This window comes from Linepithema humile, chromosome 5 (genome assembly GCF_040581485.1).
Source record: "Linepithema humile isolate Giens D197 chromosome 5, Lhum_UNIL_v1.0, whole genome shotgun sequence".
Taxonomy (NCBI): domain Eukaryota; kingdom Metazoa; phylum Arthropoda; class Insecta; order Hymenoptera; family Formicidae; genus Linepithema; species Linepithema humile.
The window spans coordinates 3594657-3612211 of NC_090132.1; the positions used below are offsets into that span (position 1 = coordinate 3594657).

The 17555-nt window shown below is 42.6% G+C and overlaps 1 protein-coding gene across 3 annotated transcripts in view; it reads right to left on the bottom strand.

Moving 5' to 3' along the window:
- The window catches only part of LOC105675481 (zinc finger protein 600), a 67295-nt gene that overhangs the window by 9702 nt on the left and 40038 nt on the right, over window positions 1-17555 (bottom strand). For 2 of the 3 annotated variants that reach the window (XM_012372675.2, XM_012372674.2), the window contains 3 exons: window positions 17231-17515; window positions 16135-16452; window positions 14769-15853 (listed from right to left, as the gene is read on the bottom strand). In XM_012372675.2, coding sequence (XP_012228098.2) covers window positions 14769-15853; window positions 16135-16452; window positions 17231-17515 — 1688 coding nt within the window. The remainder of the gene's footprint in view (window positions 1-14768; window positions 15854-16134; window positions 16453-17230; window positions 17516-17555) is intronic. The other variant, XM_067356084.1, reaches the window with a different exon arrangement.

A 17555-nucleotide genomic window follows, 5' to 3' on the forward strand; every position in this document is an offset into this window, starting at 1 on the left:
TTGGCTATACGGGTATTTTGATTCTCCACTGCACTTTTTATCATACACAATCTCGGGCATATCTTATTGCTGATCTTTTATCACAATTTTTTCGAGCAGTGTAAACAAGATGTGAAAAAGCTATAAATTATTAAATATAACGATCTATTAATATGCTTTATATAACATAAAGATTATTTTTTATAAAAAGACAGATATTGAATATAAAGCGGTGAATAGAATATCGGTGATTTTTAATAACAGATAGATTTGTAATTAAATACGAATTCCAAAACTGAGTTTAATCATGATTCAAACCGCCAATTAGTATATTCGTCCATAGCAGCTGAATTATCAAGAAAAAAAGTGAATGTTGATATATGTTTCATTTCGTGCTATGTGTTCGCGAGCCTCGCGAGAAAGATGCATAATTTAGTTAGCTGTGGAAGCGGTCGTTTCTTCTTCACTGCACATCACATACACCACGGAAATAATAAAATCCTCGTTACAATAAAATCAAAGAGATCGTACGAGACTCGCGGACCGTTTCCTTGATAGAAATTAATGACGGGCGTGACTGTATCGGAGTTCCTATACGCTGGCCGCGGTGAATCGGTTCAAGGTCCGCTTCATGAACGCCGTAATTGCGCTGAATTATGACAGTCGAGGTATACGAAGACAAGACCTTTCCGGTGGATCGAAGCCCGCGATAAAAAGTGACAGCAATGCGTATAAAATTATTATCTGCTTGACGCCTTGAAAAATATTTTTCTCGTAATAATGCATTTTTGCACAAAATTTTATCTCACATATGTAAAATTATTTTTATTTTAATTATTGACGCACTATAAGTTGATTTTTTCAAACAAATTTTGGCCCGCAATGTAAAAAAAACTTTTTTGCTTTGTTTTCTACTTAAACAAATTACTTCTGACCGCTTGGAAAAAAAATGTATTCGTGTGATTTACTGTATTACACGCTGCATTACATTCTCAACGCAAGGTCATGTATTAAAGATTCGCGTAATGCAAATTGTTCGCCAATATGGTTTCCATAAAACGTCATAGTTTATAAGTCCGGGGAACATTTATACGAAAGCTTCGACCGCAATAATTGATTTTAATCAGCGAGCGAGCGAGTGAGCGAGGGCAAGACGTCGGTTTCACACGAGAACCCAGATCTACCCAAAAATATACCGCGACCGCCATCCATATCGATCGCTCGCTACACCCGGTGCTTGAATTATGACGTTGAGAAATCCCGCGCGCGACGCATACTGCCGCCACGCTGGAATTCCGATAGAACAATATTAATATCGGCGCCCGGCGAGAGCGCGCAACGCGTTAACGCGAGAGACTAAAAGTGATGATGAGGAGGAAGAGAAGGTGGCCGGGTCTTCGTTTTTCAGCGAAATGTCGTGAGTATGACGAAAGATCGTTAAGAGGGGAACTTTGGTTCGGGCAAGCGGATGCGGTCGCCGGCGAATGATTTAGCGCGACGTCCGCCGTCATCTCGTGAAAAAAATACCGAGTGATTCGTCAGGCTTTAGAGCTGATTTCCATTTAAAAAGACTAATTCGCCGTTATTAAATAATTATATTGATGAACGCACAAATACGGTGACGCTTCTTGGAGAAACCCGTCTTGCGGGAGGCGATCGCGATTTCCGGGCGGCCTCGCGCGGACCGCCGTCGTCTCCTCAGGGTCATGCGATCCCTTCGGAGGAACGAGCGCATGGCACTGCGGGCCGTTAACGGCCTGATGACTTTATAGCGTTCCGCGCGAGTTTTTAACGCTTTTTATTCCACCCGAGTCCTGCAGCCGTAAAAGCGATGACGGGCGAAGCTAAGGTTTCACTTTACTTCACGCGTCCGTTGATCGGCATTTGTAGCCGCAACGATACACGTTGTATCGTCTTCGTGTCGTTCTGCAGTGCGGACTAATGGCTATGATCAATTTGCGGAATGGTCGTGTCATCAAAGTGTACGATATTCTAGTATAATTTAATTTTTGCTAAATAAAAACATTACTTTTATCACATATTTATGATTTTATCACGTCTTTCGATATCTCAAGCAGAATTTAAATTTTCGAATGCAAACGGAATATTAAAATCACGTAGTCACTAATTAAATAAAATTACACAGTCGACCACTTAGACTTCATAGCCCATTAAACATATCGCGTTATGATTGGTGGAATTAATGCTCGCCCTTAATTGCTAATGTGTACTTTCATCAAATAGGCATATTTATCCTATTTGTCAAAATTTGATTTTCCCGCGTATCGAAGCATCGCAGCGTCATTGGCGAAGAATTCAACGTGCGGATGAGTTTCTCTTCCTAATTACGCGAGTCGTGTAACCGGTTTATCATCTCACATCAGAAATTATCTCGTACAAATCTAATATATACATTCGTTACAAATGCCAAAGTAACTATGATGACCCCGTAAAAAAAAAAAGAGTAACATTTACGGTTTCGAATAAACGGCAATAATTTTACAATCTTCGCTTCGTCTGCGCCGGTAATTCAGTTTTATGACCACGGAACCTCATAAGACGATTAAGATCTTTGCTCGTCGGCATCCGCGCGGTAATGCAAGGTTTACAAGCAGGGGCGAATGATGACTTTTCAGAGCTTGAAGTCAATAATTCTCTTAAAAGTATTGTTTACGCTTCTGTTAATAAGCAAACAGTATTTAGGAGCAATTACTTAAAAGGCAATATTGTTAAAAGAAATGATTCTCTTCCTTCTCTTCGCGCTTAGTAACCATGTAAATTGACTGGGAAAAAAAATTACTTTTCAATCATTAAATTGCCATATTAATTAATTATAGACTATAAGTTTTCCTTGAAAAGAAAAATTGATTTTAAATAGACTTGACAATGAATATTGTGAAAAATATATGATAATTCTTGGGACATTCTGCGAAAAGAATACTTCAAGTTGATTTTCAGGTAGCTCCGTTCCTGCGTGCACAGCTGCCACTTCGATCTACAGTGATTCCTTCTCTAATTTCCAAAGCTGGATGCAAACCATCACGACCTGCAGTCGCAAATAAGCCCCCGTATTCTTGCTTAAAGTAACGGTGATATTAGCATCACACTTAATTCCTTCAGAAACTTACGAGATACGCGAACCACGGGCACACATATGCCCGGGCAGGTAAGTCGCCGATCTGGAAACGCGTAATTAAACAAGAAAGCGTTAATCACCGCGCGAGAACGTTTAACGGCTCTCATCCATGAGAGAAAAGGCGAGTCGGTATCTTCGGCGGATCGGAGAGGAAAAAAGTCGCGACATTCCTTTATCCACTCCGATTGCGAAAAGATGCGTGTTGCCGCTAATAAGTATAAATCTCGTCGATGGAGGCTAATTTCAGCGCCGAGAGCGGGATGAAAAGAAATCAAAAAGTGAGAAAGAGAAGGACAGAAAAAGAAAAGAACAGAAGATGTAAATGGGGAGGAAAAAAAGCGCTGCGCGGCTCGTAATGCTCAAGCGAAAATTCGTATAATTAAAATCAAGTAGCTAAGTATAGTAAGCTCGCTAGATTGGCTCGCCTTCGGTCGGGATTGCTCTCGCCGGGTTATAGTGATCTCGCGGGCAGACGTAGCGCGCGGAGAGATACAGTCAGGCGGGATATAGTGACGTATAGGTTTTAATATAGCTCTCTCCGATCGCTCTGGGATGGGAATGGCAGAGAGTCGCGGCCCTCTTTCTCTCTCTCTCTCTCTCTTTCTCTCGCTGTAGCCGATCGTGTACTACGCGAGGAGGAGGGAAGCGGATGGGAGCGAGCGAGCACGGGCATTAATTAAAAAGGTTGCGCATTAAAATGATTTGTTTTAATTGGCTGAACGCGCTGAGGTATTTATGGCCTCGCGGTCCTTCGCTCGGTCTGTCGGTCTGCGGCCTCTACAACGACCGTCGACTTCTTCTTCTTCTCATCTCCCTCCCCCCCACCCCCTTTTTCCTCACCCGCCTCCTTACGGCCTCACTCCCCTCGGCCCCCTCGTCCGCCCGCCCTTTCCGGCTCTCTGCGTCTTCTACAGCCGCTAAGTCCGCGCCCTAGTCCCCTCCGCCCCTGACCTCTTCGATTATCTCGAAATCGGACGATCGCTCATCCGGACCGACGCGAGAGAGCTAAAGATTCTCCTCTGCCGTGCGGAGAGAGAACCGAGGGCGATTCATAAATATCCGGCCACGACAAGTGGATCTTTATTACCGCGAATGATTTATGCATGACTTGGCCGTTATTGTTCGACGTCGACTCGTGTGTCACTGACGTATCCTCGCGTTTAGAACGACCCGCGCGCCCATGCCGTTTCTCCGTTTGCTTCGCCTTCGGCACCGTTCGTAATTTCGGCCGGCCGGACGCCCGACGAAGAAACTCCAATGACGAGATATAAATTGGTGAACCTTGCGAATAGGCAAGGCTGATTAGTGTTCAAATCCTTGCGCGCGTCCTCGAGGACAAAATATTTATAATATATAGCTATTGTATTTTTAATCCTTCAAGTTTCTATGAATGCCGACTGATCAGAATGCGGAGGACAAAATGATGCAATGAAGGACGAATCTTTCATTGTTGCGTCCCATTTTTATTTTCTGTGTCCTTCCCCTCCTTCAATCTTGTCCTTTCGCAGCAAAATAAAAAAAAATCTCATTTTTATACATGTAAGATTGTTGAAAAAGATATCAACAAATACAAGTCATCACTACTATGAGGAATTCGACTTGATACTAATGATAGAGTATCGATATTTCTTGTGAGAACCGCAAAAATAATAAAAAAAATGCGATAGAAGTCACGGTCGCGATGCACGCGCTCGCGCGCAACATATTATAATCCCTCCCCCCCCACCCTCCGCCCTCTCGCCGTAACGAGAAAGTGGAGAAAAAAGGAGCACCGATGGAATCTAATGAGCAAGGAGGCAGATCCCGATGGCTCCGCGTCGAGCTCGTACTTCGCCATGATCAAGATCGAGCCCTCGACGAGAAGCGAGATACGACACGGGCGCGCGAGGGAGAGAGGGAAGCGCAGGGGGAGATGTCGGCGGAGGAGAGAGACAAATGCAGGTGCAACCTGCACCGGTGCGGGACGGACGTACGGACGTACGAGCGGACGAAGGTGGGATTGAGTTATGACAGCGTTTGCTCCAGGGGGCCGGCTCTGGACCCGGCGAAGCGGATATTCTTCTTATTCTTTATTTCTTCGTCTGCGGCCCCGCCGTAGGAACCGTCGGCCATGCATCACCTTCGGTTCACTCCGGTCCGGCCTCCTCTTCGGCATCGTTGCACGACCGCACCGCCATCACGGCCCATCACGATCCCACCTCAGCCATCGTCCTGGCTGGAATTGTCGATTCCACCCACCTTAGCAGGTCGAGAGTGCTCGGCCGGCTCTCGCAAGTATTTACGTTTCGTGCGCCGTCCGTCTCGTCTCCACTCCCCCCCCTCGCCCTCTTCCTCTTCTTATCTTCGCTGTTCTTTATAGTCGAATGAAACGATCCGGACGACTCTGTTCGTTAATTGCATCTCGAGTGACACTTGGCGAAACCTTGACCTTCGGCGTTTCTCTTTCTTTCAACGCTCGGCGACTGAACCGTGACAATAATATTCCTTTCTAATGTTTTCTCGACGTGAAAAAAAGTTGTCATAAAATCACGAGAAAAGTTACTTTCTCTCGTAAAGTAGTTATGTGAACAAGGCGTAGAAAAACTATTCTTACGTTCCTTTTGTACGACATAAATGTCAGTCGTGCAATCTTAACACGTGTAATAAAAACGTGGTTTTTTTTTTTTTGTTTAAACATGGAGAACATATTTACAATTCTCTCTCTCCATTATAATTTAGGCTTGTATATATTTCTTTCTTGTGTTCAATTTATCTTTCAATTTTACCATAAAATCTAAAAAATATTTTGATTTCTTTTATTATTTTTCTTTTTTTACATATTTAAATCTTTTATTGAAATTGTTATAAATTTTTTGATGCACTTAAAAATTTTTAAATTTTACCATAAAATCTAAAAAATATTTTGATTTCTTTTATTATTTTTCTTTTTTTATATATCTAAATCTTTTATTTAAATTGTTATAAATTTTTTGATGCACTTAAAAAATTTCCAATATTGAAATTTTGACTAAAACTTGTTTTCATCCGAGAGTTACCCAGCGCACTCTGATTTCGTCACCTTCGCTGCCATTGCACCGCGAAACCGGTTTAATCAATGATTCACGGACGTTACTGAAATTATATATATGCTCGTTTCGCGGTGAAGTAAAACTGGGAAAGATAAATCACAAGATTGGTTATCAATTTCTGGAATTTACATAAACAAAGAGATAAATCAGCGATTACTTTTAATCAATTCTAAAAATTTATTAAAATATAATTTCTTATTTAATATCTAATAAATTTGAAATTCAATATGTTTCTCAAGGAATTGGTACTTATTTACTCTATAATATTGTTAAGCAAATTTTTAACCATAAATCACTGATTAATCATCATTTAATTGCATAAAACTTAATATTTCTCCAAGTCAGTAGAAATAGTTGTGCGTGCTTGCACAATTTTAATAAAATTCTCGTTATCGGGCAAGAATATAACTGTAAATTATGTCTTATTTGCAAAAGTCCGTGTCACGCAGAATATGACAATCCCCTAATCGGGCGCAATCGCAAATCACGGTAAGCCATGTCGTCCACGCGCGTGCACCGCTATCCCCCACCGAAAGTAGGTTTCATTAGCGCACACGTGACCGCGCGTCGGAATAACTCGGAATTAACGCGAGTCTCCCAATCAAAGACGGCCCCGGCGGAACAAACAAAACGGAACTTCGTTCCCGGCGATCCCCCGGGGGAGCGGTTGGTTAGCGGCAACCGGCATTGGCGCGCTGACGCTGAAAGTCGAGGCGAGAGAGCGTCTCTCCGACCTCGCCGCGTCAGGAAGATTAGGGGGATCGCGCGGGGGAGAGATGGTCGTAGCACAACGGACGTAGGGATGGCGCGCAGGGTTGTGGGTGGGAAGAGGGAAACCGGAGGGGTGGTTAACGCTTCGCAGTCGGGGCTCAGAATAAACAACAATATTATAACGCGAGCTTAATTGCGCCAGAGGGCTCGGTAACGGGCGCATAAATCGGAGCAGTGAACGCGCGCCCGCGCCCTCGAAACTACCCTCGTTCCGTCTCTCTCTCTCTCTCTCGTTCTTCCATGACTCTTCCTCCTCCCTCTCCGCCCCGCCCGCCGTGTCCCCGGGACACGTAACAGTCCTCCACGAGCCGCCTCCGGAGTAGGATTCATTTACAATAAACATGTCCCCCGCTAATTTCGTCGGCGGAAAAGGAGGAATCTCTGGAACAGAGGAGCGTCTTAAGTACGATATACGTTGACGTTTCCTCGCCGTCCTGCTCCGAGAGGACGATCGCCTTCATAAGAGTTGTATCCCGATCCGGCCCGCGATCTTTGTCCCCGAGGCTATCGATGACGGCTACCAATTTAATATATGCTCGCGGTTAATTCCTGTTTTTCTTTTATTTTTTTTTTATAATTCGGAGGATCTTTGGCGGTTCAGCGTTTCTACCTGCCAACCGTGACATTTTGATGATTCGCCTTTTCAGTGCGGTGCCGCGAGAATGAAAGAAAGAAACAAGCTAGATTGACGCGAATATTTAGGCAAAAAAATCATCGAGAATTTCTTCGAGTCTTTGTGGCGCCTGTTTTCAATAATATGTTTTTGATAATTACGCACAAAGCACAAAAGAAGCAAATATGATTATTTTTATAATTTCTATGTAATTGTTTTACGTTTTAAATTGTTTTATTACTGCATAATGTATTTTTCAATACGCATAATATAATGTTATATGTGCGGTTTGTATAATGTATAAAATTTCATTGTAACTGCCATCGCAAATTATAAAGCGTGGAAAATAGAATTTATTGCGCAGTAGTAATATTATATTCGTTTTCGTATATATATTCCCGGTATTTTATTTATGTAATTTATTGTACGTCGGTTCCTGCAACATGGCATTCTTATGAGGGACCTCCCTACAGTAAGCTGCGTTTTGTAACCACCCCTGTGCGACCCGCAAGTGCGGATTCCACGACGAAATGTCGCAGCGGTGGCCGAAAAATTTGGACGCGCGAGGAAAGCCGGCGTTACGACGCTTGCGGCTTGGCGGCGTTTCAGCCAACCATGGATAAATGTACGAACACGTACGGGAAGAGGAGGTTGAAGAGGAACAGATAAAAAAAAAAGAGCAGGGAACGCGGAGAGCTGAAATGATATGGAGTGTACGCAAGCAGGCTCGATTTACAGTTTTTGGGAATCTCGACTATGCGCATAATTGTACCTAAACATTTCTAACTCTAGTTTAAATCAAGCCTGCAAACTGCAGTCTGATAATAAAGCAGACGTAATTTAAACAAAAATTCACAGATGACAATCTTTGAAAATATATTTTTAACAAAAATTCTGACAATTACAAGCGAAATGTTAAGCTAATAATAAAACAAAATGATGAAATAATATTAATGGTATAAATGTGATAATATAAAATAGTTATGTGGTTTTTAGAAGTCTTTACATTCCACCAATATTACGCTACGATATTAATTAACATCGCTGGAATAGGCGATCGTAGAAAACGACACTTCAAATTTACGTGCCACCGCTATTTTATCCCGAAATATTTTCGATTGCGCGCTCTTTTTACGATTCCCCCAAGAGTCTCCGTACCCATTGTGCCCAATGGATAATCCAGCGACGGAAAGAAAGATAAAGAGCTGGGGTACAGCGATGCAGTCGGAGGGCCGGGAAAGAAGGGAGGCGAGCGGAGGAAGAGAGAGAGAGGAAGAGAAAAAGAGCGAAAGGGTGAAGGGGGTGTCGCACCAGTCGAGCAGAGAGAAGGACCACGCTGGAAGGAAGAGAACGCGATGGAGAAAGGGTAGAGAGGGCGAAAAGAGAACAGAAGGAGGCGGGAGGACCGGGCGGGAGGGGGGAAATAGGGGGTAGGAGGCAGAGGGTGAGCGTTAGGACGGTTAGCGGCCGGTGGCTATACGTACGCGTCCTCGACCGCAGGCCTGTTTTATTTTATGAATCGCAATATTTTACGCGACAACTGGACTCGCGGGGCGGCCACCACTAAACTGTCTGCATACGGAGCCGTGCGCTTACCGCGTGCCACACCATACCGTACGACGCACCACCATCGCCGCACCCGCCATCCCGTCGCGTCGCATCGCATCGCATCGCAGTGCGGCCGCCGCCGCTACCACATCGGCGAAGGCGGCTAGCCAAATAACAAAAAGCGTCTGAGATGCGCGTCCAAGTGACGTCTGACGGCGAAAAATTAGGATATCGGCTTTCACAACGTTTCTGTTGATTTGGATTTGCGTATGCTAGAATTCTCTGCGCCGTGTAAAAAATTATTATGAGAAATATATTTGTTTATATAATAAATATTATTTAGCTTGATTCTTGAAATATTTAAATTATCCGCAAAATCTTTTCTAAAGTCGACGCTGAAAAATACGTACACAAGTACGTGTCGTGGCCCGCAATGCGCGAGCGAGAAATGCTTTGCCGATGCATCTGAATGCGACGAACGCGGCGCGCAACAGTATCTCATTGTTTCGATGCGGGAAAGAGTGTGCGGAGATATCTTCCCGCGCCTTTTTCTTTTTCTACGCGAATAAGTCTTCCCTCACCGGAACGATAGCACGCGAACGGCCCTGTGGGATGCGTCGAGGCGTCTAAAGGATGATCCGTAAAGACGACACCGCGTTTAACACAACGATCGACGAATAGTACGAAACAACGGAAGCTACCGTAATATTTAATTGTTTAAAAAAATTGTAGATAGACTCTGGCCAACTTACCATTTTCAAAGAGAACACAGGCAATAGTTTTCAATTCCAAAAATTGAATTAAATTGTCACAGTTAATTAAATGAACAAGAAAAATCACAAATGATGGTTCAAAATATTAAATCTAAAAAAAATATAAAAAATTATTTTGTGAGTAATAAATCAAATTCTTAAGAGAGAAAAAATGTTTTCTGTACGTGGAAAGAATCGCACAGCTAAAAGCAGCGCGACACAACGTAACGTGTCTTATACTGCAGACTTGCGTATAACATTCCAAAGCTACTGTCCAAGGAACACGCTGTATCCTGCCGTCACATATCTTCTCTCGATATCAGTACTGTCGTCCAACAGGACGTCAGCGGATAGCAAAGTTAGACCAATCTCACCCCGTATGCCTATCTATGCGGTGTTTACCTGGCCGGGTGTACAAAGGAGGTGGACGCGCCATTACTGCTACGGGAGATAAAAGATACGCTCGCGCGGTCCATATATGTAAATACCTCTGGGGATCTCGCGTACACGTCGTGGAGGCCGTGGAAGAGAGGGTTGCCACAGGAGGCTGGACAGGGCCGCGAGAGGACAGGGGAGGACCGGGCCTGTCGGGGGGGAGCGCGCGGGGGTGGACGAAGGAGCGAAATGTACGGTCAGTAGCTCGCGTATGTAACATACTATCTTGAATATGCGCATACATCGCGAGCTGACCACGGATTCCGAGAATCGGTTAGGCGATCGGTTGCGCGGGAGCTGCCCGTCTCCTCCACGTAATTACCTTCTTTCTTTCTCTCTTTCTTTCTTTCTTTCTGGATTCTCCTCCGTTCGCCACCCGGAGCGCGGCGTTATGCTCCTTTTCTGCCCCCGCACGATCGCGGAGACTTCGCCATCGTCACGTTCGCCTGGGCTCCTTTTATTCCCGCGCTGCATTGCCCTCGCATGCAGCAGCTACGCGAGTACGCGTCTTGTTCTACAGGTAACGAACCTGGCGAACGAGGAAAGGAGTATCGCGCGCTCTCGTGAAATGCCGAACGATCGATCGTAAGACGTCGGACGCGGATTAATTAGATTATTCGGAGTCCTTGATTCGCGGAGCGATACAGAAATATATGTGAATAATAGTGCAACGATAAAAAAATATTTATGTTAAAAAGATTGCAGTGTAAAAATACAATCAATTTAAATTAAAAAAAAAAAAAAAAGGAATTATTTAATGAGTAAACACTTGAAATTTAAGATGAAAGTCGAAGATACGACCATCAAGATAAATTGTCGCAAAATATTATGCGTCAAAAGTTTTGTATCATTTCATTTTATCTTGCGTTTCTAAATTGAGATGCAGAGTGTCATTAATTTTCCCTGCTAGGCAACTTGTCTAACAGGTTGCCGAATATTTTATCGATAAGTTTGCCCGTATTTCCATCCAATAGGATTGCCATTTTGTCTGTTTCTGCCGTCAGGTGAAATAAATTCCATCAGTAGTGCATAAATACATCTGTCAGACAAGTGTGAAATAACGGGATCGAATTTACTGTATAATATGAAAATCTAAGAAATCTGACATTTACTCATCGTTAAAAGCAACCGAAATACGATAGCCTGGCGTGTTTACGATGCCTGGCGTACATATATTTGCATTTTTCTTTTGATTTTTTTCATTATCGTTCATCATTAATATTTTCCGTACTTTCAAATTAACATAATATTTATGTAATAATTGTTTTTGTCACAGTTTCTAATCAATTATTATTTTACTTTAAATTTAAACGATATAAAATTGTCTTAAAAAGACAAATATACAGTATATTTCTTTTGAATACCTTCTTATTACCCTTTTGCGAGAGAAAATAAATCGCGCAGTTAGTAACTCGCGCGTATGACATACTATCTTGAATATGCGCATACATCGTGAGCCAGCAGAGTATTCTGGGAATCGCTTAATGCGCGATCCATCGCTGCGCAAGCTCATCTTTTCGTATTTGGTTTCTTCCTTCATTTTCTCCCTTTCTAAACCTTTGAGATTCATTACAAATTTTTTTCTCTTCCACATACTGCAACACTACGCCGATATGACTTGCATGCTTTCGATTTTACGTTTTCGCATATTAGAAAAAAATTTGCCTAATAAAATCTTGCAGTTTTCGGATATCCAAGAAAGTTTAGTCTAATTGTAAGCATATACCTTTAAAAAAAATATTATAATTTCTTTAATATTAAAGATGGCTTTAGCACGAGGAATTAACGTCCGTCTTGACGGTGGAGTCAAGGCGCAATACTTTCTGCTTGTCCTTATACGAGGTTTCTCTCCCGCCATCATTGCGCGTTCCTCGTGGTCTCCCTACATTGCCACGGCGCGTTACTCATCCACGAACATGCCTCATCTTGGAGCTAACGAACGGACTTGCCAACTGGCTCTCGTAAGAGATGACGCATATGCCTCTGCCTGGTCTTCCCTTTTCTACTACGAGACGTAGTAGAAGCGGCAAGAAGAGGTGGAGGAGAGTTCTAATCAAGGTAGCGTACCGGAACTTCTAACTCCTTTCGCACAGAACGGTATGTCGACTTCCAAGGTACGTCGATCTCGCGTTCTAAGCTACAGGAAACTAAGCCCGAAGGAAGATTATAGGGTGTCTGCATAGAGATGGTCCGAGTTTGCTGGAAGGTGATAGTCTTGTCGAGATGGTCGCGGAGAGTGATTTTCCTAGGATAAGCCGAGCGGGGTTGTAAAATTTGTCGATTAAATAATTTGAGGACTTGTCGAAACTTTACAAAACTAGTTTCGACTTTCTTAAGATGCCACCGCGTGATCGCGGTCTCCACCGTGAGAGACACTCACGCGCGGATATAAGCTGCCTGGATTACGAAAAGATGAAATTTTCATGCATAATAATTTTCATACTCAATAATTAGAACGGTCAAATTATTCATGTCACGTTATTTTAAGGAATTTATAATTGTAAAATAACGCAATTTAAGGAGTCGTCGTCTTTCTTAACAGAACATTTTATCAACGACAATTTGTATCTTAATTTAACTAATTTTTTCAGAATATACAATTTTAAGAAAAAGCAAACAATCATTTGAGAGGAAAAATTGCCCCATTCATTCCGACCAGTCACTAATTTTTCTACATAAAACAAAATACGGAATAAATCGGAAAACTTTGTCGAAAGATGAATTAACTTGGGGGGGAAAAGGGAGGAGGGAGAAAAGAAAGATATCAGCACGTCGGAGCGCGCACTAAAGGATGTGCCAAACGACGACGGTCAAGCGTAATCCCACGAAACGATCGGAATCGCGGCATTAAGCGAAACCCTCGTGGCTCAGGCTGCATGTCGAGACTTCTGGCCGGTCGTTCGGCCTTCGGAGTCACTGGCTGTGAGAATAGGACGGTGGCTGGGTGTTGAATAGGTGCTGTTACAGAAGGTAATGCGTGTACGGTGAGGACTCTGAGGAGACGGCGGAGGCGGAGGAAAGGCATGAAGAGGAAACCGAGACAGCGGAGCCAAGGTGTTAACATTTGCTTTATAGCAACCGCTCTACAGCCGGGGCAATGGTTTAATACTTGTGTCGGCGCGCAGTACGTGCGACACACAAACACCTCCGGAACAGCCGTGGAGGCCCGCTCCACCTGCATGCGTTGATATTAAAAGGACACGGGGTATATATTCGTTATAACGCCAGCCCGTTAAACACCGAAATGATCCACGCGCTGGCAGCCGTGCGTGTTACGTCGCCTATTGGCAGCAAGCCTATGTCGTTACTAAAATGACATTACTCTTATTTTGCATATGATGCAGTTGGAAAAGTGGAACTCTCTACCCGTTAACGCGTTATATTCGCCGAAAATAGCCACTTATGAATTTATCGTTTGACTCTCGGCAAAATTATTTTCTTTAGAATAGAGTTTAATTATCGATTTATTCTAGTTTATTTATATTTTTCGGACGTAGGTTTGCAGTAACGCATATAGCGATATAATTATTAAAAAATAAGGTTTCGCATCAAGTGTATGAAAAAAAAAAATAAAAACGTGAAAGTTATCACATCATTAAAATAAATTATCAAAATAAAATAAATGTAAATAATTTTTTAATTAGATAAAAAATACGAGAACGGGAAAATTATCAAAAGCTATCAACCTCATTAATCTGTGTATTTTAATTTTACGATACCTCGTGTTAATGTACTTATAAACATCGCACTGCGACGTTGGCAGAAATATATGACGCGTACTACCGCGAGCTATATAATGGAGGTTCGTTAAATAGTGAAATAACCGGCGAGTTTATATACATTGCTATGAGATGTTAATACGCGACCCGTAGTCGGACGTGCATCACCCTCCCCCCCCCCTTTTCTGTGTTCCTCTCCTTCTGTCTTTCAAGCCCAACGACACCTTAACGCTCTCGTCTCGTTTCTTTTCTCTCGCGTTTTCGATCCGCTCTGTCTAGTCTCTTCCATTGGGTCACGCTCCTTTATTTTATAGTTATGCAGCGAGGACACTTTTACTACGACCGCGCGAACATTTCGCGGTTTCAGCTCGCGGTGAGCGCTTTTATTGCTGAGGACGCTTTTACCCCCGAATACGCTATCCTTTATTTATTACGAAGCGGTCGCACGCGTTGCAAAAAGAATAGCGTGTAACGAATCAAAAGACAAATCGAAATCAAAGTAAGTAATACATTGAGAAATAAATCTATTTCAATAGATAGTTCAAATCTGAAAGATCTAACCACGGAAAAAAATTGTTATTTGCATTTAAATGCAATTTTTGTATTCGCCGTTTTCGTAAACATTCGAACTAGCGTAATCAACAAAATTATGCTCGATTATAAATAAAGATATTTCATATAATTCAATTTACTTATATCAATATTCAACTGCGATAATTAACAATCAGTAATTAAACCTTCACTTACTTGGTATAGAAGCCTTCCTTGCACTCCGAGCAAATAAATCTTCGCCGACGACCTCTTGTGTCCAGGCACTCCGACGAGAAGGTGCCGCATATCCTTTGATGAACGCTGAGCTCCGATCGCCTCGAGAATGAGATGGAACACTTCGCGCAGGGAAAGGGTTTTTCTCCAGTATGCTGTATAATATGATTCCGCAGCGAAGGTTTTGCAAAAATCTTCTTACAGATCGGACACCGGTACTTCGGCAACAACTTGCTGGAGCTCGGAACTTCTTCGTCAACTTGCACGGCACCGGTGTGGAGGGCTCCGTGAAAGATGAATTCAGCTTGAGAGTCCGTCGAGAAGATGCAATCCTGGCATTTCCATTCTTTCTTCACGTCCCCTTCACCCGCATTCGAGCTATCGTCCTTGGTGCAGTTACCCTCTCGCGTATGTTTGGTGACGTCCTGCGACAGGGCAAGAAGCAGACCGCAACACGGACATCTGTGACAAAGTTTCGGATGAGAATTGAGAAGGTGAGTCTTGTATGCCGCGAGATTCGGCAGCTTCTCGTCGCAGTGAGGACACTCCCGCACCACGGTCTTCGATAATCCTTCCCGACTCTTGTGCGCTTTTACGGCTTCCTTATGACTGGAGGTTCTCCGATGCAGAACTGCTTCCTGGGTGGTGGTAAAATTCATCGAGCAAAACGAGCAGAAGTATGGCGCCAGTCGCGCGGCCGCCGCGACTTCGTCCTTTTCTTTATTCTTAGCGACGTGACAGAGCAATTTGTGGCGTTGAAGCGTAACCAGGGATCGGACGACGCAAGGGCACAGGTTGCACTTGATACGCTGCTGATACTCGTCCGACGCAGTGTAACTCGCGTCGTGGCCGGTTTCCTTAGCATGCGACCGCAGTTGGAAATTGTATCGAAATTGTCGATCGCAACTGCCGCAGGGTAACGCTCGTTGACGACTAATTACCACCGGCACGGAGCCGTTCATCATCGATACCACATCACGATGACTTGCACTCATAAGGTGCGACTCCATTGTCCCGTTGTCCTCGCACCAGAAATCACACGGCGTGCATCTACAACTACCGCTGATCTAAAACGAAAAGAAAAAAAAAACACCTTTCTCACAGTCGAGAAATTAAGTTTAATTTATTCAATAAATTCGTTATTTATTATATATTTAGCGTTCAATGAGCAATAAATTAATCGGCAGATGCAGAAGAATTATATGCATAAAATATCAGTACGGAATGAATAATATCTTTGAATCAAAACACTTCGTAAAAATATTATACAATAAAAAGACAAGAGTAATTATATCGATTATAATTTGGATTTGACAAATCTTTTATGTTTTCGTGATCGATGACTCACCTGTCCTAAGGTCTTGACATGAAGTTCAGAACGCCAATGAAGCAAAAATGTTTCCTCGGTGTTGCAGTAGAAACGACAAGGAGCGCACTGGAAAGGGCACTGTCGCACCACGTTCGCCATGTTCTCCAGCAGGAAACGTCGCGCGCTCGGACTGCTAGGATTCACTCCTGCCACACGGCAATGGTAATGGGACAGCAAATGTTTACCCATTTGAGGCCTTTTCACACGCGCGTGGCACATCTCACATGAGATAATTTCTTTTTCTCTTCGACGCACGCCTTTTTTAATTTTCTTTTGCTCGGGCTCTTCTATTTTTCTCTAATGACACAGCATGTTTTAATCGAAAAGTTTGTGCTAGTAGCTTAAAAAAATTCTGTCCATCTATATGTTCGCAAAGTTATCATTGTTATCTTTATAATCGAAATATTTCATCGCAAAATATTTTTATATACTTTTTAGATGTTAATATTAATGTGTTTAAGATACTACACACATGTTATTTCATAACAAATTGGACAGAATTTTTTTAAATCTTTCACGCATTAAATATATAAAAGAAAAACATTTCACAACAAGAAATCTCTTCTTATTACAATTTTACATAAAAAAATAATCTTCTTAGATTTACTCTAAAAAAACTGGAAATAAAAATATAATTATTATTTTAAATTAATATAAGTAATCAAAATTATAAGCAGGCGAGCAAGTATGGAAAATGAGCAAGCGAATGGACAAGCGAGCGGGCAAGCGAGTATATGAGCATGCAAACGAGATAAGTGTGCGAGCAAACAAGTAAGCAGAAGAGTGAACAGGAAGGAATAGTTGTGCAGAGTAGAATTTATGTGCAAAAATTTTAATAAATAATATATAATATTTTACGTAGATAGCTGATTGAAAAAAAAACATTTCAACTGCATTCATCATTATCTATTTTCGTAATATGTAGAAAGACAGCGACATGCAAAACGAGAGAAAAATTAATGAAAAACAAATTAGCAAGTAAAACGACAAAAAATAATTTAACGGAAATAAACTGAAAGATATAAATATGAAGATTGATTCCACACTATTAATAGGCCTTTGAACAGATTATTACCGTTACGAATGAAGCTTGTCTACGAGCAGATACTCTCCTACTCGCGCGCAGATTCATTCCACATGGTAAATGGAGATCACCGTCGATCTCTCTAATGCTCCTCCTGGCGTGCAAATCAGAGAGCAGATGCCTGTTGTAGACCAATCGTGAGGCGAGCTTCCTGCCGCAAGGATTGCACCAATATCCCGATTCGATATCCGTTCGTGCACCCGGTACCCATTTCCCTCGCGTATGTCCTGGTGGCGGCTGCCCGGATGCATCCTTGCTCTCGTATTCCTCGACCTTCTGTAATGGTCGATGTCTCTTTGTCCAACGGCATCATCAT